A 17,428-nucleotide genomic window follows, 5' to 3' on the forward strand; every position below is an offset into this window, starting at 1 on the left:
GATGCAGTGGTTGTTGAGGTTTCCTGAAAACAAAACTGTTTAAAAGAGACACTGAGGCAGTCTGTCTGTGTGCGTCTGTGTTGCTTTGCACTTTGAGATACTAGTGTGTATGTAGAAGATTCAGTAATGATGAAGTGCTTGTATCTTGTGTCTGTCGTGTTTCACATGGCGGCAGGTGAGTTAAGTTATTTTCTATATTCTATTACAGAAAGGAGAGAGAATATTAGCCAGTTCTTAGTTCAGCTGCTTTGTGTTTAGTTCATGTGCTTTCTGTCCAGACTGGGTTTACAGTAGGCCGTAGTTCAGCCCTGTTCCTGAACAACCAAACCAAACACTGACAAATGTTTATCATTTAGAGTTTTAATCAACAACAACTTTACTTACTACAGTGTTATAATATTAATAGGACCAACAGAAATGAACACATCCAATGGAAATAGTTGATTATGGCTTTATATTTTATAAATGTAATGTTACTAAAATGCTACATTTCAGTACCAGCATGTACTTCTAGTTAAACTGTCCAAAGACAGCAGTAATCTTTACATGCAGGGTAAACATACACGTCATGCCTCGGGTTATAATGTCCTTATTTAGAGCGGTTCAGCTTTGATCATGTGGATTTTTTGTTCCTGATTAATTTCAGTCTAAAATGTACTGATGAAGAGAGGTGGGCTAATAAATAAGGAGGATTCTACACTCAGATTATTTTACATCCCTATAATATTACAGTGTATGTTTTTACACATTTACTGAATTACATCTCTCACATTATGTTTTATTGAATGTATCTACAACTTATAAAGTGTAATAGAAAAATAATTCTTCTTGTAACTTGTACGTCACTTCTCTATTGTAGTCTTAGCTATAAGTGGACGTGTAAATTTCACACCTTCTTCTGATGCCCCTCTGTCAGTCACCTCCATCTTCACTTATCTTTTTTAACAATCAGCAATTTAGCATTTGTCAATACTCAAATTTTCCAAACTTACATCAACAGTCTATGTGGAATGAACTGACTTTTATTACATTGACATAAAAAAAACTTTAGCTCAAAATTAATTTCTTCCCTAAACTCTAAATTCAACAAAACTCTGTGTATCTATAGCTTCAGGAAATCCTTAGCACTTGGTAACGTAATATCTCACTAGTGATGTGTAAGTTCACACTTAACAAGAGCTACAGTAGCTAAAAGTTCAGTGCATACACATTAAAATGAACTTGATAATGTTTATAGTTCATACATTTTAATTAAGTTTAATGTCACAAAAAATGACTGATCCCATAATTATTTCTTACAAGCAGCCCACACAAGCAGCACCCCTGTACCCCAAATCCTTAGTGGCTTAAAATTAAATACCTCGGTTTACAAGTGTTCCGCAAGACGAGCAAAGATTTTTAATAAATTTTGACTTGGAAAACAAGCATTGTCTTGGTTTACGAGCACAGAGTATCATGTATCATGCATGCACTTCTTGATTTGATGCCAAGTGTCACGTGATCACAACTGAGCCAACGATTTTTCTCTCTCTTACGCTGCGGGTATTCATCTCCCCTGCTGGGTCTTAGTGCTCGTCTCTTACTAGTGTTCACACACACACACACTCTTTCTCGTCATTAGTGTGTGTCAGTGTTTGGGTGTGTGTGTGTTATGTGTGTGCGCACAAGTAATTTGACACCGTGCCGATTCACTCTTTCTCTCTCCTTCTCTCTTTCTCTCTCTCGCCTTTAATGTGTTTGTGTGTGTGCGTGTGTAAAACAGAGAGGGGGTGCTTCATTTACACACAACTGGCATGGTGTCAAATTATGCTCGTGCACACACATAACACACACTCAGCAGCGCAGGAGAGAGAAAAACAGCGCCTGTGCGCATAAATGGAAACACTTATCTTTCAGAATTTATTTTTACTTATTTTTAAGGTAACGTGCAGGTTAATTTGTTTTATTTTTACTTTATTTTTTGTGTTTGTGGTTTGTGTGCAGTGTTATATCCCTATATCACCTACGCAGTTTTGCGCAGTGGCCGTAAGTAGGGTTCATCATGATTTACCACGAGTTTTTGCACTGTGATTACGTTTCCATCTTTCCGCGTGAAAAAATTAAACATGTTAATTAAAAAAACATAGGCTTTTGGACCTTGCAGAACTTCATGAAACAATAGCAGGACATCGGCGGGCAATCGCGGCAGCTCACGGTGCCTAACATCGCATCTCACCGTGAGTCAAACAGCATAGGTGAGATAGGGGTATTAGGCACCGTGAGCCGCCTCGAGTGCTGCCTGATGTTCCGCGAAGATCTGCAAGGTCCGCGAGCTTTCGCATGTTAAACATGTTTAATTTTTTGTGTGGTTAAAACTCACGCTGAATCATGATGAACTGGACTTACTGCCACCGTGTGAAACCGCGTAGGTGAGATAGGGGTATTAAACCTCTACTCTGGCATCTCATTGTATTCATTCCATAAGTGCGCTATACAACCCCAACCACTGGCATGCTTCACATTGTTTCTGAAGCTAGTGAAGAGTGTTATCAGCTGTTTGTCAATCAACTATGATTGTATACTCGGTTCGTTTCACCGCCACTACAGGTTACATGAAAATATTAGCGACAGTTTGGTGATTTAATTTATATATTTGTCTATTATCGCATGCTATTGATAAGTTAAACCATGTCGAAATAAACGCTAATAAAATAATTTAGTGCACTGTTTAATTTGCATAGAAAGTGCAGTCTTTCTTAACGCTGTCATGCAAAAGGAGTCCAAAATCGATTCCTGAGCAACCGATGTCAGCTAATTCAGGACCTTCACTGTAGACAGCGCCTTTTTTTCTTTCCCTAACCAGTCTTTGGTACCATAACGTTGACGCGCATGTTGGAGCTCAAAACAAACCTTGTTCCAATGCCTTGATAGTACTTACAGTTTCCTGAAGTTCTTACCATCTTTAGCGACCATATTTCTATAGCAATGGAGAAACAAATCCAGAGGCTGTATCCACGTGTATAACCATCCAGCAGATTCCTGTAACAGCAGGAAGTCCTCGAGCACGTCACTGCAGCAGGATTCCAAGCACACAGAAGTTTGGAGCCCCACATGCTCCTCACAGACTCTGCTAGTGATGGGTCGTTCATGAACGTTTAGTTCTTTTTGAATAAATCTTTAACGTGACTCAGAAGAACGAGTAGTCTCGGTGTGTGATTCGTTCATATTCTACTGGGCGCGCATGCGCAAATCATCGCAAAACCTCCGTAGGTTACAGTATGTACAGGAAACAAAATTGGGCGATTCTTTCTCAATGACTCTTTTACACCGAACTGTTTGTTCATTTGTCACGTGACTCCCATAGACGCTATGTGGTGCAATAGAAAGAACGAACAACTGATTGATATGAGGTGAGCTACTCGTTCTGTTTATAATAATATGTCCTTAGCTACATTGTAATATTTTCATTACTGGAACTTTTGCCAAAATTTGTGTATGTAGACATATTGGGGGTCTGTTTATTGAAAATGCAACATTTTATTTAATTTCTTATCAAAAGAAAGAAATGAACTAAATGACTCAAAAAAACATTTGTTCATTTTGATGAACAAGATTCAAAGAACCGAGTCACTAAAATGATTCAAACTTCCCATCACTAAAACAAATCCTGAGGCTGTGCTCCTCAAAAACAGACTCCGCTCCTTCTTTTAGCACAGCAGCTTACTATTTCTCTCTTATATGGAACTCCAAAGTGTTCAAAATTAAATAAATAAATAGGACATGATGAAATAAATAACTCTATGGATAAATAAGACACAGATATGTAATATGAGAATGATATTGTGAAATAATGGAACATATTTAGAAAAAAAGCTTATTATTGTAAAACATATTGCTCTTTGCTATATAAATTTACTTATTATTATAAAATAATATTTCATGGTCATTATTTTTCCCAATAACAGAGATTATTGCAGAGGCATTTTATTTAATTCCAGCTGTTTTTATTTCAAAATGTCATTTTGAAGTCAAATTTTGTTTCAAAATCCCGTTTTTCCCAATGGCCTATTTATTTCCTAATGCAACTTTTCAGCAGAAAGTTGTTCTGTCAATCAGCGCCAGTGGGTTGGACCCGCGCGACTATTGGCTGATTCTTTAACATCGATTAGTTTCCCTGAATACCTGCTCTGCGGACCGCCGCTACAGCTAGCAATAACGTGCTAGTCAGTGGTGGACTGGCCGTCTGAAGCACCGGGCTTTTTCCCAGTGGGCCACTGGTCAATGTGGCCGGCCCAGTCAGTACGTAAATTTATTTTTAAAATGACGGAAACTATAATATTGCATCTCCTTTTTTACGCATATAGATGAGTGCATTAATCGTACGGGCGCCGCCGATAAAGAGCGTGTGTTTTATAATGGCCAAAACTATGTTGTATATCACATTATGTATGTACAGTATGTTGCCCTTTATGAGTTGCTGCGCGTGAGGAGGTATGTGTGCACGTGAGGAAGAGAGAACAGAGCAGGAGCTCAGTTCTGCTGCTCCCCCCCGAAACGCTATATTGTTTTACTCTTTTCTCTACTTTTACTGGATGTTTTGTATTATAATTTTTTGACGCTGAAAAAGGCTGATAAAGGTTTTGTGCTGAACGCTACTGTTGACTCTGAGCTCTTTTTTCCCCGGCTATGCGGCGCAAAGCGACACAGTTTGTGTGCATGTGAATGTATTGTAATCGTATTCCATTAAGTGTTCTGAAACGCCTGCTTTAACTTTTAATTTACATTTTTAAAACAAGAAGATTAATGTCTAATATAGCAAAATGGTCCATATTGGAAGGAGGCACCCTTAAATTAAACGACAAGGGCTTTCATATCAAGTTCCCGACACTGCCTCCACAGGTTAACACACAAACTACAATCTGGGCTGCAGGCTGGCGTTAGACAGAGCCAAACGAACGCCAGTGTAGAAGTTAATCGCGGGCCACTACGCAACATAAATGTCTAGGACGTTCAGAGCGCGTTCGTTTATCCAAAAATTTAACGCCCGCGTGAACAAGGCCTTAGTCCCGCTAGCCACTTAAACATGCCGAGCATGCAACTATGTTACAGTACCTTCTTAGTGTTTTAATTTTCTCTTCTCTGTCCAAAACATCGACTCAAGCACAGAGGGATTACTTTTCTTTTTGTTTGTTTGTATCTTAGAAAATAAGTGTTTTGGTAGTTTTAGTGCATTTTGGTTGAGTGTGTTTTCCTGAACAACCAAACCAAACACTGTCAAATGTTTATCATTTAGAGTTTTAATTAACAACAACTTAACTTACTACAGTGTTATAATATTAATAGGACCAACAGAGATGAACACATTCAATGGAAATATTTGATTTTATAAATGTAATGTTATTAAAATGCTACAGATCAAGAGCAGCATGCACTTCTAATTAAACTGTTCAAAACTCACATCAGCAGCCTGTGTAAACCTATAATACTAATGTTTTAACACATTTACTGAATTACATCTCTCACGATCTCTGTACTATTAAATGTATCTATAATAACATATATAAAGTGTAATGGAAAAGTACATTTCCTGTAACTTGTACGTCACTCCTTCATTCTGTTCTTGACTGTAAATAGATGTGTGTGAATTTCACACCTTTTTCTGCTCTCTCTGTCAGTGACCACCATCTTCACTTCCTATGCAATACATCATACATCATTAATCATTCATAACAGTCAGTTACATTCTTTTATCCATACCGTGTTCACCTTTTTAAAACTCAGCAGCCTGTGTGTGTGTGTGTGTGTGTGTGTGTGTGTGTGTGTGTGTGTGTGTGTGTGTGTTGGGGGCGATTTGACTAATCTATATTAATCTGGATTAAACGATTACAGAACACATACTGTAAGACACAATATAAAACATCAATAAAACATTACATTAACATAGCTACAGTATATAATAAGGTAACTAAACTGAAAGACAGAACAGTGTTTTGTGTACATTCACCTGATGCAGTTATCTAAAGCAGATGAAGGTTAAATGTCATCTTGGTGATGCTGAGATTTAAACTTATAACCTTCTAAGCAGTAGCCCAATGTGCCTTAACCACTGAGTTCACACTACCACTGTACATTTCCTCTTCATGTCTGAATGATCACCCAATGAATGCAGTATTAAAATTTTACTAGCGATCATGTGTGTTAATGAATCTGATGCTTATTACAACTGTGTCATCATAACCCCAGAGAACAAATATTTCAATCGACAGTTCAGGCATTTAAGTGGCACCGAAATGAGGCACAGAAATTCGCGTTCTATTTCGGTCCAGTACATACTGGATATATAGGTATAAATAGGCCATATTGGCACCGGTTTTCGGTACCCAACCCTATTTCTTAATACCTCTCACATTGTGTAGTGTTACACATTAAGAAATCAACTTGCACTTAGTTAAACTGGGCTATACATTTACAACTGAATCAAATGCTAGCAGTGGGATACCTCAGGGTAACCTAGCTAGCATGCTAACGGTATAGCGGTTAATTATATTTTATAAATGTATCGTAACTAAAATGGCAAATTTCAACACCAGCATGAACTTTTAGTTGAACCATTCAAAACATTTAAATTTTTTATCTCACAGCAGTGGTCCACGTAAACTCTGTGTGTGTGTGTGTGTGTGTGTGTGTACTTCTGCATTTCAAACAAATAGATGCCCCTATAATGGGCATCATCAACAATAACACTTCCAATATCCCTACAATAAGGCACACCAAAAATATTAATAAATGTAAAATGTGTTTGTGTGTTGAGAAGACCTGAGGTACAATATAAAACATTATATAAACATAACTACTGTATATACTAAAGTAACTAAACCGAAGAGTGTTTTATGTACATTTGTCTGATGCAGTTTTTCAAAGCAGCAGGATACACCTGAGCAGATGAAGGTTAAATGTCAGCTTGATGATGCTGGGACTTAAACTCATTACCTTCTGAGCAGTAGCCCAATGTGCCTTAACCACTGAGCTCCCACTACCACTGTACATTTCCTCTTCATGTCTGCATGATCTACTCATCTGAATCAACTCAGTGCATGACTTTATATTGGTATATATTGAACCAGTGTGTGTGTGTCTTTATAACAAAAGTAAATAAATAAAAACTAGAAACTGTTTGAAGATTGAAGAAATTCTCTTTCCATGTGGTCTTTATTTTTAGATGTAGTTGTAACATGGTGTCTAACCACAGCTGTCTAACTATAAGTGGCTCTCTGGGTAAAATACACACATCACCAGATACAGTAACACACACATCATTTCGAAACTGAACTAAAAAATAAGAGATTGGAATTAAATGTACTGAAGCTTAATAATTTTAATCCATTTTAATTTTAAAATGTTGTAATTATGTTCTATTCAGTAGATTCTGGGTGTTTTGTATCTTTGTTCCTGTAGGCTGCGCTCTCTCTGGTGATAATCAGAAAGAAATCACACGACACAGAGGTGATTCAGTGCTGTTACCCTGCTCCTGCTCTGACCTGAACACCAAACCTCAGAAACTCACCTGGGAGACTGGAAGAACAGGACGTCTGACAGAAGTGTTAAATGATGAGCACTACCGTGGCAGAGTTCAGCTGTTTAATAACATTTCTCCTGCTAATCTGTCTCTGTTCATATCTGACCTGAGAGTAGAGGATCAGGGAGACTACAGGTGCAGCACTGAGAAGGAACACAGAGACATCTGGCTTTATGTTGATGGTAAAGTATTTAAATACACAAAAAACATGATATTTAATGTGAATGAATACTCTTCAAATTTTGTTAATTAAAGTCACATTTATTACAAACATGTCTACTCCATTTACAATAACTAAAGGGGGAAGAATCTCTGTCATATTGTGAATGTCAGTATCAAGTTATAAATGGCAATACATTTTGATTATGTGTATCAGACTGATTTGAAACTTTGGTCTGTTATCATATTAGATTTGAAATATTTAAAATCAATATTTTTTGTAACTTTGTAGTGTTTATAGAGCTATTGTGCACCTGTATAATCCCTTCATGACACCTGACATAATCCTACATAAACATTAATAAAGCCTTCAGTAGGTGTCACAGTCACCATGTTTTCTTCATTTTAATTTAATACCTGATACATCAAAATTATACATTATTGTGACACGCAACTTTAAACCAAATTTACAGTCAAAGAAAAATCAACATAACACACTTTATATAATGATCTAAAGTAAGTGAACCTGGAAAGTGTCATAACACCATTTAATGTCTACAGAAATCTGTCACTAGACTCGGTGTTATATCAACTTAACATTAACATTGATAAACACTGTCTGTACATCAGAGTGTTACTTTTATTTATACTCTATTCATAAGGTACATGCCATGAACATCAATGTAAATAAATATATATATATTTTTTTACCTAAGATCTATATCTAAATTAAAATTGTTATTTCCAAATATAAGAGCATTAACAGATAAATACCATCCTTTAAAAATCTCTTCTGGTTTGCAGCAGAAAATGTTGTGATTTACAAGCAGGGAATATTAATAATCACAGTACTTCTGTTATTAACTGTAAATGTTATGTTTACAGGCTGCGAGCTGGTGAAGAAGACAGAGGTAGAGCGTGTGACTGTGTTCACAGGAGAGTCTGTAGTTCTGCCCTGCGTCTGCACTGACATACAGGACAAACCACAGGATCTAAAATGGGAGTTTATTAGAAACAGTCACAATCAGGAAATTTACCATAAACAGACTGGACATCACAGAAACAGAGTCAAACTGGTCAGTAACAACTCTCCAGGAAACCTTTCTCTACTTATATCAGACCTGACTGAAGAGGACCAGGGAGAATACACATGTTCTGTACAGAATAATAAAGAAAAAATCAGACTATATGTTAAAGGTACACTTGTTTATTAATGACTGTGAGCATGCTTTACTCCAGCGTTTTCTGCTATATTATCAAATTGATTAACAAAATAATAATCAAATAAAAAATAATTTTTTTAAAAATTTTTTATTTTTAATACATTTTGTTTCTTTTCAGTAAGAAGAAGAGAAACTTCAACACAGTCGAGGAAAACAGAAACAAAACCTTCAAAAGAACAGCCTCAGAGTAAAACAACACACTCAACAACAACACTGGAACAAGGTAAAGAGTCGATTTCATTACAGCTCACATCAGCCAAGATATTATTAGATAAGGTATTAGTGTCAAGTTGTTTAATTAATTTTTATGGTAATTTTATATCTGATACAAAGAATTAATACGATAATGAAACACTGCATATTAAAATCTCTTTTTAGAGAAGTTGTCATGTTTAAAACACGTTACAAAAATGTCACCTTTGTACATTTCTCCATGATTTTACCCTTCCTTGTCACACTACACTGCCATGGATAAAAATAGATTTAAATAAGCAAATATTTCAGAGCCATTAATTTTGTAATTACTGCAGTGATTAATATGTTTCATCTCACAACAACTCTTTTAACCCCAACTGATGCAGTAAAAAGCTTCTCATTTCATAAACAGCCGTGTTGGAAGACACATCCTGTGGTCATATTACTGTGTTATATCTCCATTCCACTGTTGAAAAATTTCTGCCCCCCCTCGCAGCATTAATGTCTCAATAATGCCTTGGTATAAATTAAGCGCCATTATTGAGTTATCAATTTTTAACTGCATTTATGGAGTCATTATAATTTTTTTTTGCCTCCTGACCTGTTCGGCAGCATTTGGCAGCCAAAAATAATACTTCCTCATAGTGAATGGAAGTAATGATGAAAAAAAGTGATATTTTAAGAAAAATATTCTAATTAATGTTAAAATCCGATCCACAATAGAAATGTTTTAATCTTAGATGTTTTTGGTTTAATCATTTCTGATGACAAATATACCATATAGTTTTATTCCTAAAATGTACTTGGATAGCTGCCAACTTTTCACAAAAGCTTGGAGTGAGATTTTAAATAAGAGCATTGTTTTCTTTGCGTACACTCATGTGACGCCTCCACTGCACATACTCACCCTGCATGGCTCAGGTTCTGTGTATTTTAGGAGGACAGCGGAAATTACCATATCTGCATTGAGTTTTATACTCAACACTGTACATCACTATTTATATTAATGACAACATTCAGGGGTTAACACATTAAGAGAGAATTCTACAAACCACACAAAATAGTATGTGTAATGTTTGACGGCTCCTGCATACACTCGTACTGCCGAAGCTCAGAATCAAGTCACAAAATAAAAACAGAAATAAACAGATAAAAAATCTATACACACATTCTACTGTGAAGTCAAAGATAAAGTGACATGAGGGATAAAAACTACTAAAGAAGGAAATGCAAACATAATATTCTATTAAATGAATAATTTTTAAGTTTAAATTTTTCATTAATGACGATGAACACGCTGAACATTTTAATGTGACGTATTACTAGCAGTTTTAATAGGTTTTGTCTTCTGTAGGAAAAAAAGAAACTTCAACACACTCAAGGAAAACAGGTACAACACCTCCATTAGAACAGCCTCAGAGTAAAACAACACACTCTCCATCTGCATCATCATCATCATCATCAACAACACTGGAACAAGATACACAGCAAACACACCTCCTGCCAGGTGCCAAAACTTTCAAATTTTACAGTTTGATTTATATCCAGCTCTCATTCCTGAGAACACTTTTAAAAAACTCTTTCTAAACTTTTTATAAACCCTGTTCTCTTAACCAAAATGCAGATCAGCACAACAGTCCTGCATGCAAAATGGTACTAAGTGTAACAATACAATTCATAATTTCTAAAATACAATTGAGTCAAGATGTGTCTCCCAACAAGGTCACTTTGTCACTCACAACAGAATGATCTAAAAAACATATCATGTCCTCACTACATGACTCAATGTAATAAAGTATTTTAAGAGAATCTATGGGAGGGTCCATGTTTGGATAAAAATGAGTCAAACCAAAGTTGTCCCCTTGCCCTTGTGTAAAGATGATAAAGGCGAAGACATAGCACCAGGGAAGGATTGTAGCTAAAAGAGAATGGCTGGGCTATTTTTATTTGCTCTTTTTTGTTGAGATTTCCCATATCCTTTAATGTGATCGAAATGTATCCAGATTGAATGCATTTTGTGTCTAAGTAATGACAATAATTTACAACATTTCAAGTCTACATGAAATGCTGTTGTGTTAACACTATGAAGATTATGTTAAGTATTAAGTAATGAAAAATACTTGTTATTAATCACAAAAAAAAATTCAGCAGAAAAAAAACTCGTTTTTATTCTACTGTATGTGTTTTATTACACAGTTTTTATCATTCTGGGAGTTTTGCTGTTGGTCATATCTGGTGTAGTGACATTTATTTGTTGGAGATGCAGAGGTACACACACGCTCACACACTCACATACTGTACACACACACACACACACACACACACACACACAATAAATTGTTTCATCATTAAATTGATTACATTTTGTAGTTAGCACTAGAGGTGTGACCTTTAAGGTCTTTTGTCTTTAGGAGGAAGATGTGGAGAGAATGTGATTATTGAAGGACGTCAGGACTGTAAGAGAAAACAGAACGATCAGGTTAGTGAACAAGGCCTGAACCCAGTTGTGTTTTTATCAGCAGGCAGCATCTGTTTAACTCAGTTTACAGTACTACTGTAAAATGCAATTCAGTCACATGCCCTTGCATAATGTCAAATAATTCCAGCTGTTTTGTTGGAATATTCACACAATAGATGCCACTGTTAATTCTGATAGATTTGGCTGCAAATGCAATCCATCATTTTCACAGAGAGACCATGATTTACACAATAACAATTACAGTATAGTAGCTCTAATCTTATGAGAGTTGAATGTTTGTAGTCACCTTCTTTGCAGTCTTTCCCACCCTTACACACACCTTGTCCTCTTTCTCTCCTGGCCACTCCAGCACGCATCCTCTATCTTTGAAGAGGAATAATTAATCCAAAATCTGATATGATTGTTGTGTGCATAATGTCCGTGTTTGTCTATCTACAGACTGTACCGGATGTCATGTACTCTACTGTAACTCACATTAACACAGCCGGAGCAGCACGGGTCCAGATCAATGCTGGAGAGGAAACTGAATATGCCAGGATTATAACAAACTAATGCACAGTAAATATATAGAATAATGCTTAAAACATACAGTATATTAAATACATGCCATGGTGAGCACATGATTTACAATATTTTCTTTGTTAATTATACTTGTTTTTTAAATCATATGTATGTCTTTTAATTATATTTTATGTGCTTATGGATTGTTGCACATAATATTGGGGTGTACATGTCATCTTATATTTTTTGTGTTAAATTCTTATAGCAGTATTAAAAAAAATTATAAATGGCTTTTGTCATCACCCTGTTTTGTGTAAGATAATTATAGAAGTTCCTGTTTGTGTCATGGGAAAGTCTGCCTGGACTGAATGGGTTTTCTGAGAATAGTCTTTGTGAAATTATTCTAATTCTCCTTATAGTTTGTTAAGGGACATCACAGCGTGCTTGTTAAGTGTGGAGTATTACATGGTATGTATGAATATGGAGCAATATTGGTTAACTGGTGCTGTGAGAAAGAGGATGTAGTCATTCACGCATCAGTTCTCATGATGCCCTGGACACAATGATGTGGTCACTCTGACATGCTGAGTGGTTCACAATGGCTAAAAGTACCATAAGAATGTTGGTTATGCATGTAGATGCGGTTTAATAAGCTGCAAATACCTGTCAGAGTGAGTGTTGCAACAAAGAGATGTATGAAAAAAAAGTATCCCTCAAGATTATTTTATAAAGAAAATCTAAGTAAACTTCAAGTATACATTAATTCACATGCATTCTTTATATAGTAATTATTTAAGTAGTACTAGTCTATTCATATTAATATACTAGTACTACTTAGGACTAGACAGGCTAACGTTTTAGTTTATAAAAGTATAATTTGAAATATAGTTTAGTTTAGTAGGAGTAGTACACTTAAAAGACACAAATAGTTTTAGTTTTTCCACTGCTAGTATTTTGAGGTATACTGCACTGTAAACCTGAATAAGTTGGCAAAACTCAAACAATTTGAGGTAATCATATTTTTTAAGTGGTGATGTTTCCAGTTTTAAGTAAAAGGAACTATTTCCGTTTTTAAGTTTGTTGTACTCATTCATATTAATCGTTCTTTACTTGCATTATTGAGTAGCCTAACTCATACTATTTAATAGCAATTACAGTATCATTTTTTTGTTGTTGTTGTTGCTGCAAATCAAATACATTGTTGTTGGTCTTTCGGCAATGGGTCGCTATAGCAGACAATCTGGTCCGCACACAAGCTGGGCACAAGTTTTACGCCAGATGCCCTTCCTGACACAACCCTCCCATTTTATCACTAGCTACAGTATGTACTTCTAGTCCACTCTTTAATCTATAAACATATACTTTGAAGTATACTCTCAATGAACTACCAGATATACTTTGGAAATATACTTGGAGTTTTTTAAGTAAACTTAAAACTTAGTGATGGGAAGTTTGAATCATTTTAGTGACTCGGTAAACTTAAAAAACTGCAAGTATAGTGCTAGGTTTCTATTTAGCTTCTATTTAACTTCTTATAGTAAAAATTTACCTTTAACTGGACTTTAAGTAAACTTGAAACATTACTAATAAAGTTAACTATTAAACATTTCCAGTGAACTACATACATTAAAACAATTCTCTGCCATTTAAGTGATCGCTAATTATTATTATTATTTTTTTCTGATCACATTTCTTTCTAGAAGTTGAAGGTTCAGCACAATCCTTACAAGTTTAAATAATGTATTGGACAGTTCTTAACTCAATTTCAGTTATTTAAAATCTCCTTAATTGTTTTTAGTGCTTGATGCAAGCCAATAATTTAACCATTCTGAAATGACTTTTTTGGCCAGGTAGTGCATAGAACTGGCAGTGTAAAATCACATTTAAAACCTTTTTACGGTTTATGGCAGAAATATACTTGCTTTTAACTACATGTATGCAAAAGTCGCATTATGAAATATATAGGCCATTGGGAAAAACGGGATTTTGAAATAAAAACTGACTTTGAAAAAATTACATTTTGAAATAAAAACAGCTGGAATTAAATAAAATGCCTCTGCAATAATCTCTGTTATTAGGAAAAATAATGACCATGAAATATTATTTTATAATAATAAGTAAATTTATATAGCAAAGAACAATATATTTCACAATAATAAGCTTTTTTCTAAATGTGTTCCATTATTTTACAATATCATTCTCATATTACATATCTGTGTCTTATTTATTTATAAAGGGTATTTATTTCATCATATCCTATTTATTTATTTCATTTTGAACACTTTCGAGTTCCATTTAAGAGAGAAATAGTAAGCTGCTGTGCTAAAAAAGAAGCGGAGTCTGTTTTTGAGGAGCAAAGCCTCAGGATTTGTTTTAGTGATGGGAAGTTTGAATCATTTTAGTGACTCGGTTCTTTGAATCTTGTTCATTAAAATTAACGAATCTTTTTTGAGTCATTTAGTTCATTTCGTTCTTTTGATAAGAAATAAAATGTTGCATTTTCAATAAACAGACCCCCAATATGTCTACATACACAAATTTTGGCTATAGTTCCAGTAATGAAAATATTACAATGCAGCTAAGGACATATTATAATAAACAGAACGAGTAGCTCACCTCATATCGTATAGTCTGAGTTCATTCTTTCTATTACACCACATAGCGTCTATGGGAGGCAGGTGACAAATGAACGAACAATTCAGGACTTGAAGATTCGTCGAGGACCGTTTCTTTCTGTTTCCTGTGTACCATAGCGTGAGGAAGGCACGTGACAATGGGAGGCACGTGACAAAAGAACTAACTACTTGGAGTAAAAGAGTCATTGAGAAAGAATCGCCCAATTCTGTTTCCTCCTGTACATAACCTACGGAGGTTTTGCGATGATTTGCGAATGCGCGCCCAGTAGAACATGAACGAATCACACTTGAGGATTTCCTGCTGTTACAGGAATCTGCTGGATGGTTATACACGTGGATACAGCCGCTGGATTTGTTTCTCCATCGCTATAGAAATATGGTCGCTAAAGGTGGTAAGAACTTCAGGAAACTGTAAGTACTACCAAGGCATTGGAACAAGGGTTGTTTTGAGCTCCAACATGCGCGTCAACATTATGGTACCAAAGACTGGTTAGGGAAAGAAAAAAACCTGGTATTGGTTAAAAATAGGGTTGTGTACCGAAAACCTCTATAACTGGTATGTACCAGACGCAAATTTCGGTGCATCATTTGCCACAGTGCCGGTGCCACTTAAATGCTTGAACTGTCGATTGTAATATTTGTTCTCTGGGGCTATGATGACGCAGTTGTAATAAGCATCAGATTCATCAACACACATGATCTCTAGTAAAATTTAAATACTGCATTTATGGGGTGTCAAAAATGATCAGAAAAATAAATTATTTCCTTGATTAGAAAAATCTTGAGAACTTATGAAAACTTTGATAACACAAATCCAGAACATTGTTGCAGTAATGTTACTGTCCATTTTATTTTTGTAGATTAAAAGTTTATTAGATTAGACTAAAAAATTAAAAGAACAGGGCCCGGTTTCTCGATAACACACACTCTTCGCGCGCTAAGAAGACTCTTAAGATATATCTTACGTAAAGTGATTACTCGAACTGTCCCTTAGGAGTCTTTTTAAGTCGCTGCCTCTTACGTCCGACGTTACAAGGCGCTGTCTACAGTACAGTGAAGGTCCTGAATTAGCTGATATCGATTGCTCAGGAATCGATTTTGGACTCCTTTTGCATGACATTGCAAATTAAACATTGCACTAAATTCTTTTAATAGCATTTATTTCGACATGGGTTAACTTCTCAATAACATGCCATAATAGACAAATATATAAATTAAATCACCAAACTGTCGCTAATATTTTCATGTAACCTGTAGTGGCAGTGAAACGAACCGGGTATACAATCATAGTTGATTGACAAACAGCTGATAACACTCTTCACCAGCTTCAGAAACAATGTGAAGCATGCCAGTGGTTGGGGTTGTATAGCGCACTTATGTGAACTTTTTTTGCATTAGCGCACTTGGAATTAATACGATGAGATGCCAGACTAGAGGTTTAATAACACCGCATCTCACCTATGCGGTTTCGTGCGGTGGCCGTAAGTACGGTTCATCATGATTCAGCGCGAGTTTTGGTGCCGTGATTACATTTCCACCTTACCACGCAAAATATTAAACATGTTTAACATGCGACATTCGCGGAACGTCGGGCGGGCAATCGAGGTGGCTCACGGTGCCTAATACCCCTATGTCACCTATGCTGTTTGACTCACGGTGAGATGCGATTTTAGGCACCGTGAGCTGCCGCGATTGCCCGCCGATGTTCCGCTAATGTTCTGCGAAGTTCTGCAAGGTCCAGAAGCTTCCGCGAGGCCTGTCAAAAAAATTAAACATGTTTTTTAACCAACATGTTTAATTTATTCACGCGGAAAGATGGAAACGTAATCACAGCGCTAAAACACGTGGTGAATCATGATGAACCCTACTTATGGCCACTGCGCGAAACCGCGTAGGTGATATAGAGATATAACACCGTATCTCACAGCGAGTCAAACCGCATAGGTGACATAGGGGTATTATGCATTACAATCACTCAGAAAAATTAATGGATGCGGGGTTTGAAACTCCCAAGTTTATTTTCTTATTTAAATAAATAAAATTTTATAAAATAAAACGTGTTAAAAGAAAAGCGCATCCAGTCATGAATGATGGCTAATGATCAATGAAACATATTTTAAACAAAAAGCAGCTGGACATCGGGACGTAGAGCGTAAGTACGAAGCGTTGGCCTGGCAAGCGCAAGTCTGAGCAGGTCAAAAAGCTCCATAATCTGTTGCATTGGAAGGCAAAACGTTTTTTTTTTTTTTTAAATAGCCATCTCAGGCAAAATATGAAAAAGGCTGAAGTTTTGCCAAAGGAAAATTTGTCTTCAGTTTAGCACAACAACACGCTGTATTGCTGCCAAATTGTTTCCCACCTGTTTAATATTAAAAGTGATCGTCAATTTTAATGCATTAGTGTCACATCTGGGCCACCTCAGTCCTGGGGGATCGGGCTCACCGGATTACTGAGCCGTGGCTTTTGTCTCCCCCTAGTGTGTCTATGTCAGTATTGTTCCCCATTAAGTTAATCAAACACTAAACAGAAGTCACCTGTGTCTACCTCCTGTGTCACACTATTTAACCCAGCCGAACCCATACCACCTCGTCTGCTCACTGATGTGCACGTTATATTGTCTCTCACCCCTTTGTATGTTTCTCTCTCTCTCTCTCCCAGGACTGAGTGGTGTCTGCAGGAC

General features: G+C 36.1%; 1 protein-coding gene across 1 annotated transcript; it reads left to right on the plus strand.

Moving 5' to 3' along the window:
- Positions 1–119: 119 nt before the first annotated feature.
- Positions 120–12,330, plus strand: LOC128517127 (junctional adhesion molecule-like). The gene is made up of 7 exons (XM_053490936.1): positions 120–175; positions 7,435–7,737; positions 8,600–8,911; positions 10,487–10,639; positions 11,329–11,400; positions 11,544–11,611; positions 12,050–12,330. Exons 1-7 carry the CDS (start codon positions 127–129, stop codon positions 12,161–12,163), a joined length of 1,071 nt encoding a protein of 356 aa, XP_053346911.1. The 5' UTR covers positions 120–126; the 3' UTR covers positions 12,164–12,330.
- Positions 12,331–17,428: the final 5,098 nt, after the last annotated feature.

Source organism: Clarias gariepinus, chromosome 2 (assembly GCF_024256425.1).
Source record: "Clarias gariepinus isolate MV-2021 ecotype Netherlands chromosome 2, CGAR_prim_01v2, whole genome shotgun sequence".
In the NCBI taxonomy this organism is placed as follows: Eukaryota; Metazoa; Chordata; class Actinopteri; order Siluriformes; family Clariidae; genus Clarias; species Clarias gariepinus.